The 12760-nt window shown below is 37.8% G+C and overlaps 1 protein-coding gene across 9 annotated transcripts in view; it reads right to left on the reverse strand.

Moving 5' to 3' along the window:
• The window catches only part of MEIS2 (Meis homeobox 2), a 174601-nt gene that overhangs the window by 149393 nt on the left and 12448 nt on the right, over positions 1-12760 (reverse strand). For all 9 annotated transcript variants that reach the window (XM_071427013.1, XM_071427004.1, XM_071427008.1 and 6 more), the window contains one exon: positions 7993-8107. In XM_071427013.1, coding sequence (XP_071283114.1) covers positions 7993-8107 — 115 coding nt within the window. The remainder of the gene's footprint in view (positions 1-7992; positions 8108-12760) is intronic.

Here is a 12760-nt window from a genome sequence, read left to right on the forward strand (position 1 = left end):
TGAGATGTTTCTATGCTGCTGGAACAGACCGTGTTACAGAAAGAGCCATTTGCACAACCTGTTCATGATTATGGGCCATAAGGACACAAAGATGGCATAGACATTTGTGGACCATCTGAATTCTTACGGAGGAACGGAAAAGAGGAAAAAAAAAAAAATTTGTTAGCTGACTGTTGTGGGTCATGTTTTTTAATCCAGAGTATTGGACATGTAACACAGCAACAAGAGCTGATCATTTTGTTTAATCACCTTTTGGATCTGTGCCAGATGGTCTCTATTGAGAGCGCTGCAAACAGAGAGAGATGAACTGCGTCTAACATGCCACTAGAGCTTTCCCGTAAATGTCTGAGAACTGAATCCAACAAGAATTTAGTCTCAGAGCAGAAAGGGATACATTTAAAAACTATGTGCATTAACTATACTTTTCCCCATAGAATCCTCACTTGGCATGAATAATTTACCCTCTCTTATGCTAATGGGATCATGAAAGTATCCCTGTGTCTTTAGTGCAGCTATTCTCAGCTTTCAGTAATTACCCCACCCAGTGAAAATAACATGGCTCCTGCAGCTGAACGGCCTACCACTACCTGGCAATTAGAAAGATCATGGCTGACAGAGGAGCGGTCCAGAGATGGACACACAGGCTTCGGCAGCCTCAGGAGCAGCTTGAAAAATTAAAAGCCTTCCACTGTGAGCATTTCCGTCGTTGCTTAGGATCAACACGGAGAGAGCAGCTCCTGCAAGGGCATTTTTATTTTTTAAGGATGACACAGAGTATTCCAATGTACTATCAGGCACCCCCATATTAAGAAACAGAAACATTTCTTGGTCATCAACAGCTAAAATAAAGCTTATCAGTTGCTTTTTTTTAAAATAAGAGCTGTCTTAATAAACAAGAGGGAGATAATTAAAAAGTCAATTAATGAGTGTCCTTCGGTATCTAACAATTTTATCTGCTATACAAAGGAAACCCTGTAGTTTTTCATTAATGAAAAGTTTTTTTATAAAACAATTACAAAGAACTAGGCTTTGACCTCTGTCCATGGCACTCCATGTTAGGTAGTTCACTATGTAAAAATTATCAGGCTAAAACATCTGGGAAAGAAAGCTATGAAACAGCAGGGAACGTGGCTGGTTTATTGTTTATCTTTTGTTTATGAGGCAGTATTCAAGTTTAATTACTACTCTAAATTAAACTCTAACAGGCATCAGGAGACATCCCTTTACACAACTATGTTAAAAAAAAAATTCAGAGATTCCAACACTAGATCTTTCAAATAAATTGGTATATATATATATAGGAAGAAATTAGTCTGTAACAACACAGGAAGATATTTAAGCACTTAATACTGTATATTTGAATGTGTTGCATTTTGAAGCCATTAATATTGTAGCAAACATACAATTATAATTTAGTGAATGGGATGTTATCTAGCATTTGGAGGCAAATTGGGTTAGGCTGAATAGGGTCTGAGATGGAGGGAATAGCCTAAGGCAGAATCCTACCTTTGTATTTTGAAATACAAATACATAAATAAATATATATACACACACATATATTTTAAAATACCCAGAAACATGAAATCAGAGACAAACCTCTCCACAGTAACAATTTCTTAAGTAAAATAATGTACTTTTTTTCTCTGAACATTCACATACAAAAGTGGAGGAAAGAGTTCACTGTTTACCGTAACAGTAAGTGACCAGTTTTATATGAACTTAGCTGTAGGAAAAAATAAAAGTTGAAAGCAACTAGCAAAAGATTATTCCAGATGGCATCTGTCATATTGTATTTAGGGTTATTTTAAAGATATTACTGCCACTATGAAAACATTCCATTGACAGAGTTTTGCTAGGCTGCTTTTGAAACCCCAGCAAAACATACTACAAATATGGAAGTAAATGTGTATGTAGATTTTTATCTACATCTTAATATACAAACCTACATGGATTAAAAGGTAAGAGTGCGGTGAGTAACTTGAATACAAGTATAGTGTTTTAAACACCACACACACACTCTCTGAGCTGTAATTTAATAAAAGGTGAGGAATCTGCAGTTGCTACCCACCTGATTGTTAGAAAACAGTACAGTGAAGTGAAAATTCACTATAAAATTTTAATGCTACTTATTGAACAGTGGGTAGGGACACAGGTCTTTTTGTGGTTATTGTTTAATTGCTGGAGTCAGCAAACATTTTTTTTCATGCAATAGACAGAAATAAAAGAAAGGATGGGAGGATATCAAAAATTGACTATATTTAGCTAAGCTGGTTCTGGCATGATCATGGTTAATGTGCATGTGGTGTGCAGTGTGAGCTCAGCAGTTACTGGGCCAACTGTCTCAGTATTTCTGGGAATTCTGCCTATTCACAGTGCAGGGATTGTTCAATTGCTGCAAAATGTACAAAATGAATTTTACAAAAATGAATTGTAAGGAAGGACCCATTACAACGATTTTACAGCAAAGATGTCAACATCAATTTTTCTTTCATGCATAGCTAATGATTAAAACAACATACTCCATTTGCCTAAGAATTTATTTCTTATTGGCACATCAAAATATTGAAATCAAAGTTATCTTTACTCTACCCTTATTACTCATTGCTGCTGAACCCACACCATTGTTCAAACCATGAAAAAATAAAGCAAACTTGGCAAGAAATACTTAAAACAAAGGCCCATCAATATTCTCCAATTTGTCAACATCTCAATTACAGCAATGGAAAAAATGTAAATTTCATGTGCTTTGAACACTAAGGGGTCTATTCTTCTGTCAGTGCACATGCGTAACTCCCATCACCATTAATGGGAATTACTCATACATATCAACACAAGGACGGGCCCCTCAAACTTGAAAGAAAAAGATGAATTAATAAGGGCTACTCGCTTCCTGTATCTTCCTCAGTTGAAAAAAGTCATTGTTCTTTAAGAGTTTTTCAGACTTCATACAGTTCACCTTTATAAGAGCTGTGCCTTCTGAAATAATGCATCTCCAGTGAAGCATTATTTATTAGCAAGTTTGATTTTTCAGTCTGGATGTTTGAGCCTGCCTTTCAGGAATTTCCTTTCTTACAGAAGGCAGCTCTCTTCCAATAAAACCATACCCTATCACTTTATAGGTAAAAACACAAAGGAATAAAAATATGTTCTGAATCTTTATGATGAATATGCATACTAGCTTCAGCAGGCTTACCATACTTACTTACCATACCAGGAAAAGAAGTTATAGCATTAGCTTTTGGATTAGCTACCAAAGACTTTGCATTAACATATTATTTTTCAATTGTTGCTAACATCAACATATCCCTCTCCTTTTTGTAACTACTGGAGTTTGGTTCTAAGCTTTGAGTAGTGCCAGTAGAGTTTCTAATATTAAAATAGACCTTTGGGCTTTATCAGCTAGTCTTGAAAACAAATTTGATTTACACATTATATTACAGGGTGGTATATACTGAATAAGAAATAATACTACTTAATTTTTCCAACAAGCATGAGTCCAGAGAGTTAACCATGATGGATGCTTCATTTCAGTTAATATCTTAGTTGACTTTGTCCTGAACCAGATTATGGAGTCTTTGCCAAAGAAAGCTATCATGGACAGACATCAAGCTGGCACAGAAGTGGTTCTAAACTACTTTGGGATTTGCTCTAGAGAGTAGCCTCAGATATTATTTATAAAAGGGCAGATCATTCAGCACAAGTAGTTATTTAAAAAAAAAAAAATCAAGCTTAAAAAGCCACACAACAATGAACTACTCACTCACATGTGTAAAGCAAAGAAGATGTGATACTCATTTATATTTTTACTGCTCTATAACCCATCAGAATTTTCTAATCTCTGGATTCTTACTTATGATGAGGTTTGTCACCCCAGATGTAATCCTAAAAAGGTGCTGAACTTCCTGAAAGGTCCTGAAGGAAGACAGCCTCCATGTGACTTGGATGGATCAGGCCCTTTGAGTGAGTGAACTATGAATATGACAGATCAGGTATACAATCCTGGTACCATAAAATATGAAACTGAAATTATTCCCTGGTGCTTTCCTGTAGACCACATGTTTTTAAACCTTAAAGAGATTTATTTCCCATTTTTCATGCATAATCTGCCATATTCATTATTTGCAATATCCCATAAAGAAATTAAATAGGAATTAAAGTCTGGAAGCATCATATCCATCACTGTGGTACAAACTGATGCCAAATTCTAGAAGTCATTTAGCCTTTTATGTAAAGGCAGTGGCTGTTTTCACTTTGTTTCACAAAGAATAAAGAAAACACAATACCCCAGAAGACTTTCAGATGTGTTCTTTCCTCTCTGAAGAAAAGGGTGGATGATAAAGCTACACACACCTTTTAATCTTCCACTTAGACTTTTTACACATATATTCCTTGGCAAAAACCCCAGGGTCTTCTCTTTCCCCTCCCCTTCTCTCACCCCCTTTCCTGCCATCTCCCTTGCTATAACTCAGCTAACCCAACAGAACCAGTCAGTTTTAAATTTCAGTTGGGACCCCGGTGACCTGTTAATGAATCTACAGAGAGGAGAAAAACTCACAGTGTTGAGTTATGCCTGGTGTTGCTAGCTGACTTGGAGTCAGAAATGCTTGAAGCGTTAACGTAATTGCAAGAATGTGAAAAATGAAGCGTTGGGCTCCTGAGCAAAGCGAAAGGTCAAAGCAAGCCCTACACAAAACAAGTCTCTGGAAGATGGCCTCATTAGACCATTAAATCAGCTTCTCCTTTTTCTCCTTTGTAAGATGTTTAGAGTCTTTTATTTTTATTATTGGATACATTTAACTCTTTCCAGGGCAGGGGGAAAGTAGATAGGACCTACTACATCATTACTAATCTTTAAAATAGTATTATACAGCATTGATTTGCATTTGTGGATCTGAACTGGGATAAAGTCAATAACTGCTTGGTGGATTACAGATCACTACTACTTTGGTTTGCCAGATGATCAATATGTTGTGTAGCTTAGTTTTCTGTTGAACAAGTGAGGTGACATGCTAAGAACAACATAGACACTCACCACTAATAAAATTAGGATAATCTTTCAACATTTACTGCCTGAAGGCCCTTTACTTAACTCTTCCAATGCCAGCATGTTTCTAATAATACCAAACACAGGCCAGATTAACCCTTTTGATGCCAAAGGGCAGCCACACACTGTAGCAGAGAGACTGTCCTCCATAAAGAGGCAAAATGTCTACACCTTTTTTATTCGGTTCGAACTGTAAGAATTATGGATGAATTATTACAGGCAATAAATGTATTTATCTCATGCAGAGAAAGTCTGCAAAAAACAGTCATCACCCACCCAAATCCTTTCCATCTCCTCCCTCCACAAAATATAATAAAATTAAAATAAAGTAATAATTTATAAAAAAATATCACAGGATGCACATCATACACTCAAGGCAAAAGCAGAGACCCCTGGAAAAAGTGCTCTCAAAAGCCAGAAGAGACTGAATCTAGGATGAATCAATCTCTGCTGCCACCAGGCATTAGTGGAGAAGACTGTAAGTTGCTAATGTAACCCAAGACTCTCTAATGAGCTCCCATTTCCAAGAAATCCTTTGGGGCAAGTGAAGCAGCATTTGTGGAAGCTCTTGGCAAAACTGCAGGGAAACCAAGTTGACTGCACTGGAATAGCTCAAGAGGGCATCTATCCTTCTTGGCATTGTCTGGGACCAGCTCACTGCTGGCTCAGGAATTACAAAGTAAATTCTGCCCCTCCGAAGAAAGCCTAAGGAAAATTCAAGACAGACCCCATTCTCCTTCCTCTTTCCCAGGACTGAGAGGGTGAGAGCAATCCAGAGCCATCTCTAATGGGAATTCTGCTGGTGCTGTAGAATAACCTTTCAGCTGCCAGCAGCTGAATGGAATGGTGATTTGTCACTGGACTTCGGCTTCCCTTTCGAAGGCCCAGATGAGCACAAAGGGAAACATACTAGCAATGTTTTACCCTGCTGGACTGGACGGCACTAGTGACTGATTTGGCCCCTCAAAGGCTGTTCCTCTTCCACATAAATGAATAACAGGTTTGTTGAAATCATATTTATTGGCAGAAACCTATTTCTAAAGGAAAGTGGTGTAGTAGTCATCAACTGCTTTTTCTAATGCTTAGCAATATTTCCCAAGCACCCACCAGAGTTAAATGACAGGGGATCAGAGACTATGAAATGCAGGATCCCTGGATATGTATACAAGCGATTTCTTTATACCAAGCATGGCTCAATGAAGGAACTTTTTTAATTTCTAAGGGGTTCCTGGGGCAGAGTGGCTATACAGGTGTCAGGAAACTTTCTCCCTAGGGATGGAATGAAGATGGCAGACCAAACAAAGGAATCATTTTTAAGCAAGCAAATCATCTGCTACACCGAGCACTTTAGCTACAATATACCACATAAACATTTGATCAACAGTATCTTGGCCTATGGCCAGCCAATAGACATAAAACCATTATGCTGTTTAGCAGTCAAGCTCTCCCTATCAGCTGTTGAAGCTGTAATGGTTCATGCTGGGTCTTGTACAGTTCCATTTTAATCCCATAGCAAAAAATCCTTGTGACTCATTTTGGAGTTGGATCACACCCTATGCCATGGCTGCTTTCTATCAGCAATAAGATTACAAATGTATAAACAATTCTTACAAATAGAAGACAAAACCAAACCACTCTACCAGAAACAAACTTTGCAAGTTCCTAGAACTGCAACGGGTACAGCACCAGATCATCAGGCAGAAGAGGGGAACTAGCTCTGTGCCAAGCAATGGGCCACATGAGAGACATGAAATCACATATCTCTTCTGCTGTCTAAGCATGGCAAATATCATGGAGGGAGGCAGTCTGCAGCATGAGAATAGTGAAAGCAACTTTAGCCCTGAAGGCTTCTCCCTTTGCCAGTGTTGGGATCCTTCAAGACTAGCTGGTTATCAGCCCTGTCCGTCGGTTCTGCTGGGCACGTGGGGAAAAAGGCAAAATACTGCAGATGTAGGAGAAACATCTTGTGGTGAGGCCATATCATAAGACCTTTTAGAGGTAATGTCTCTCTCACTGGCAGAAGCTTACCATGTTTGCAAAGAAAAACAAGAATGGAGTCCACCTTAAACTCTGGACTAAAAAAAAAAAAATCAAAAAAGGAGAAAAAAAGAAAAAAATCAACTCTTGAGTCAAAATCCAAGAATGACAGCAGGCCATCTTTACCCAACATTTAGCACTGAGGGCTTGACTCCTACACCTTCTGGAGTCAGTTATTCTTTTAATGAGCACGTGTAAAACACTATCATAACAGAATGACAGCCTTTGACACTCACTCAGCATGGATGCAGATGACCACACATAAGGTGCAATGCAGTAGGAAATAAAAAAACCCTAAAATAATAATCAAACCTCCTCAGCCTTGAGGAACTTTCATTGTATATAGATACAAAAGAGGTTTTGCAGTTGAGGTGTATCTCTATTTACCATTCAGAATCCAGATTTTCAGAAACAAAAACAAATCTGTACAAGCAAACATTTCAAGAAACATTTTTTCTGTCTAATTCAGGGTTTGCTTCTACTTTATATAATTTAGCAGCTTCATAACTTCACATAGAAGTCTCTCTCTCATATAAAACTGCAGGTTAAACTCTCCTTCTTTAACCCAACCCAAACAACTGCACCGCAGCTGGAGAATATGTCTGTCATTATATTTACTTACACCACACAAAAATAAACTGTAGATAACCAAATTTGTAAAGGAATTGGCAGAACTAATCAATTGTTATTACAAAGCTTGTTTGAAGATTAGATATTTCGCTTTGAAATAATAATAAAATGCAGCTAAGTGGGTTAGGAAAAGGAAATACCGTCTCCCTAACTTACAGCTGATTACACTGCAAGTCTGCCACTCCATGTTTACTCTAAGGCAGATGTACTGATATAATGAAAAAAGCTGGAGTTATTTTAGTCATGCCTACTTTGTGGAGAGAAAAAGTTTGACCTTTTACCTTGCTCGCTGCTGTTGTCTCCACTCTGGGAAGCGTGGCCCCCGCTGGAGGGCCCTGGTGTGCCTGCCGAGTGCGTTGAGGTTGCATCATCGTGGTCTCTCCAAGATGAAGGATTCTGGTGTCAGAGTGCCAAGGAATTTTTCCACAGTTCCCATTCCAATAGCAAATGAAGAACAGAAAGCAAACCAGGAGAAGAGAGGAGGAAGGGGAGGAAAGTATACACATTAGCATTTGTGAAATGTGCCAAACACCTATACTGTTTGCACAGCGTAATAATTCTTCAGCAAAGGCAAGCAGAGGAGATACAAAGATTTACTTGTTAAAACACAGGACAGATTTTTTTTTCTTTTTTAAACTTTCCACAGACTTTTCTGGATTTAATTGTTTGAATAGTACTGGAAAACAATATTTCAGGACAGAACAAAAAACCCGTAAGTTTAGTTTCTTAAGGAGCTCTACAGGGTAGTAGGGGGGGGTGGAGGGGAGGCAGAGGAGGGAAGGGTATCTACCTACACAGTTTACGATACTAGGTGTTCTCATTAGGATCAGGATAGTTGGCATGCAAACTATCTCCCCACACTTTTTTTTTCCAGACAGTGAGGGGAGAAGAGGAGGGAAATTTTTTCAAGAAGTACAGGAGAACACACATGGGAGAGGAGTGTGTCCTCACTCCCCAACCTCTCTGTCACCCATTTAAATGCTGGAAAAACTTCCAACAAAATCAAAGTTGTGAAGGGAAAAAAAGAGGTTTTCTCTGAAAGACATTATATACCAGGAGAGATGCTTCCTAACCCCCAGCTACCACCTTGATTTGACACATTTCAAGAGACTTTTCTGGATTTATCACTCTAACAGTTCACTTACAAGAATTGTCAAGAACAACCACCAGGTGATTATATAAAATAACATGTATAATGACTTTCATGCAATTCTTTCTGCATTACTATGCATAAAACACTACAAAAGGGAATGCAGAAGGCAGACTTACAAAGTTCGCAAAACTTGGCTAAGTAAGAGCTGAAGTACTGTACTTAAGTCACATAACTCATGTATGCTTTCTAATTTATTGGGTATTGGCTTTCCTGGAGAGAGGAGCTGCTATTTAAAAGGATAAGTGAGGAAAACTTAATGTTACAGTTTAGTGCTACTTTGTTGAGTGTATTCTCCTCCTGTCCTCCTCCCCTTTCCTGATCATTCCCAATACCCTGCTGTTGCTTAAAGGAAAACAGGAATTCTACTGTACAGGAAGAGCTTTATCAGCACCACATGAAGGCAGGCAAGAGATGGAATTTCCTCTGGCAGAAAAGGAGAGCAAGAACACATGAAACAGATCAGAGTAGGGGTTGGACCTGCATTACTTGTCACCTGCATGCGACAATTTAAATCAAGCACATTGTAATAATCTAACAACCAAACAAAAAACAAATCTTCCCTCAAAAAAAAATTGCTTTCTTAGGCTGCTTAGTTTTGATTGTGGTTTAAATCTACATTGTGAAATAACACTAGACTATTAAAGCATGAGGAGAAGCTGAAAGCAGTAAGTGACAAGTTGGATAAATTCTTTGAGCAGGACCGATTCTGACCTCATCTACATCAATGTGTAGTAGGAGTAAGTTCAACATAGTCAACTGATTTACCCATTGTAAAATACAGTGTAAGTGTGATTGGGACCAAGTCCCAAAATCTATATTGAAACATCTCAAAGTAATCTTCTAGCACTGATTAGTACCACATGCTGTACAGCAACACAGGATAGGACTGCCAAGGAAAGGCTTGCTACAATACCCAGCAACATAAATCTGACGGGCCTGACCTGGATCACAGCAGAGACAAAGGAAAGAGCCCATGACTTCAAAAGGTTCCCAGGAAAGTCTCAGGTGACCAAAGGGTAAGAAGGATCCAAATCCCCTTCACCTTACATGGACAGAAACACACATACACCCACGTATGTGGTTCCATGACAGGAAGACACGAGTAAAATCAGAAGACAGGTCAGGATCTGAAATTTGCTTAACCTGTCAGCACAGTATGCAGCACAAGAACACTTACAGCACAAATTCACCAGCCCCTCCAGAACCTATAAGACTGAACTACTTTTCCTCACACAGAACTACAGGAAAAAAACTGCAACCAAACAGTACTATTTTATATTCATTGAGGTTATTGTGTTAATCTTCTCTAAATAATACTGTTATTCCCCACCGTTTCATTAAAAAAAAACAAACAGCAAAACAAAACAAGAAAAACAAATAAACCCCCCACATTTTACCATCATTTTTCAGAGTCAGGTAGAGAGAAAAACAAAAAGAAAGATGAGAAATCTTGAAAGTTCAAGCAGCCCAGGTGTTATTAAAAAGAACAAAAAAAAACTTGAAAATAAGGTTAGCAAAAAGTTCAGATGGAAATAAAAGGCAAAAACTGTGCAAGTTTCTTTACAGCCTGGATTAAAACACAGTTGTGCCTATGAGCTTCTCTTTTTATCTCTGACTTAGGAAGCCACTCAAATAGCTTCAAGCTGAAGGCAAACAGCAGACAGGAGCTCTTCAGCCCTCTGCAGCCTCTTAGCGTCAGCTGTTTGCCGGATGGTAATCAGATAAAGAGCTAGAAGAAATACATGAAAAAGAAAAGAAACAATAGCATAGCATGAGTTTAGCTCTCCAACAACATCATGCTGGAACCTTCTTTTAGAAAACATAGTAATTGCAACATGTTCACCTAGGCTAAACTTTTCATGGAACACAGTGAATTATGCTAATTTTGTGTACTGCAGGCTCTCTTGTGCTGGCTGCAGCTGGAGCTCCTTATCACATGTAGAAAGTTACAATAATTAACTGGTAACTGCTCAGCTATGTTTTAAGGTGAATGTCATCCAAAACCTATCATACAATATTTCAAAATCTAGACCAGCCTTTCTGTTTCAAAGTTGTAAAAATTTGTAAAGGATCACTGAATGAGACTTCCCACAGCTGAAAACACTTGCTGTCTCTACCAGGCTGAGTTGTTCTTGACCTCAGTTTGTAGATCTGGTTTGAGAAAGACACACTGTATTGATTGAAAATTCAATGTATTTCTTGTGACACAGTATTCTTGAGGGAGCTGTTTGGCAGAGTTTTGTTGGAGGACAGAAAATATAAGATAAGGTATTTACTAAATGCAACAGAAAAATATTAAAGGAATTTGAAAGGGAGAGAAATAGCTAGACTTTAATATCATAAAAAATGACAAAAAATTTTAGGGGTGGAGCTTACAGACTCATAAAAAGGCAGCATTCTTTTGGTTTGGACTAAGATCATTGCACGAGTCAGTGAATTGATCTTTTTCTCTCCTAGACAATTTCCAACCTCACATCCCTCAAAAAATATTCTTGGCCAAATGACTAATCGTAGTATTTATTTCATGCACACCTTCACCCAAAAAAAAAACCAACAAAAAACAAACAAACAAACAAAAAAAAAACCCAAACAAACTAAAAACCCCTAAAAAACAACCAAATGACACCTTTAAAGTGTGCTTCACTGGAAAACTTCATCTGCATAGCTGAAGTACCTGAAGTGATCCTAGTCTAAAACCCACTAATATTAGTTGCAATTTTATGTTAGTTTCAATAAAATTTGTATTGACTTATCACACTGAAAAAAATTTTTAAAAAATAAGAAAACAAAGAAACAAAACATATAGCTTTAGATAAATTACACAACTGCTAGCATGACTTCTCATTTCTTCTTGCAAGTTTAGTAATATACTTTGCAGAAACACACTGTAGAGATATCTGCCAAAACAGAATGGTCTATTTTGTGTACGTGCACACACTATAAAAATTTCACACATGTATGACCTAAACTAATGCCAGCTATCATAGAAAGTGAACAGCACACATGTATCTATTCCCAGTAGTTCTAATAATTGGGAGCCAAATATGGTACTCCTCTTGCTCTTACCTAATTGTGTTAAAGAGCAGTGTTACTAGGAGAAAAGCAGTGAATACTGAGTAGAGCACAATAGAAGGAGATGGAAAATAGATACAAGAAGCTATGTCTCCAGGGGCAGTATTTTCTATTTGCTGGGCTACAGACTCACAGCTGATAATGCAAGTTGTAATTAATATAAAAGCAGGAGACAATATGGGGAAAGCTTGTACTAGCAGGGCCACAGGAGATCACTCCACTGCTATCCTCTGTTTCTCATTTACACACACGGCCTTCCCTAGAAAACACAATTTTACCAGTGTTTTTTCCCTTGAAAGTAAAAAAAAAATTGATTTAGCACCACCATTGAATTTTGCTAAATCTAGAAAAGAGCATCAGAAAGGACAAAAGGCATACAAAGCCAATCTGACACATTTCTCTTTTGTTGATGCTGAAAATCTGCTGGAAACCATAAGAGTTTTTAACTACTACAGGATTTCTTGAACAGAGATGTTGTAACAGAGAAATTTGATATAGGATAAGCTTCTGACAAATTGCAATTCTTATTTTGTATGTCCAAAATATCTGCTGGGCAAAGTCTGGCTAGCTTCTTGTGAGTGTATGTAGTCCTGCTAGGGTTGATTCTGATCTCATACTGCTTTTTATGGTGATATTAAAGACTCAATTAACCATAAGGAATCTGCTTCTTATTTATAACTAGGAAGTAAAATCAATCAGGCCAGCTGATACCCATGTGAGTGAGCTAAGCAGGATTTGACTCACATATTTTAACTGAAGTTTCAAGTTTACAACTCTGACAGGATCAGGTCCCAACATAATTTTATCAGATGAAATTGAAAAAA

This window comes from Agelaius tricolor, unplaced genomic scaffold, assembly GCF_023055355.1.
Source record: "Agelaius tricolor isolate 1412-34295 unplaced genomic scaffold, bAgeTri1.0.p SCAF_5, whole genome shotgun sequence".
Taxonomy (NCBI): Eukaryota; Metazoa; Chordata; class Aves; order Passeriformes; family Icteridae; genus Agelaius; species Agelaius tricolor.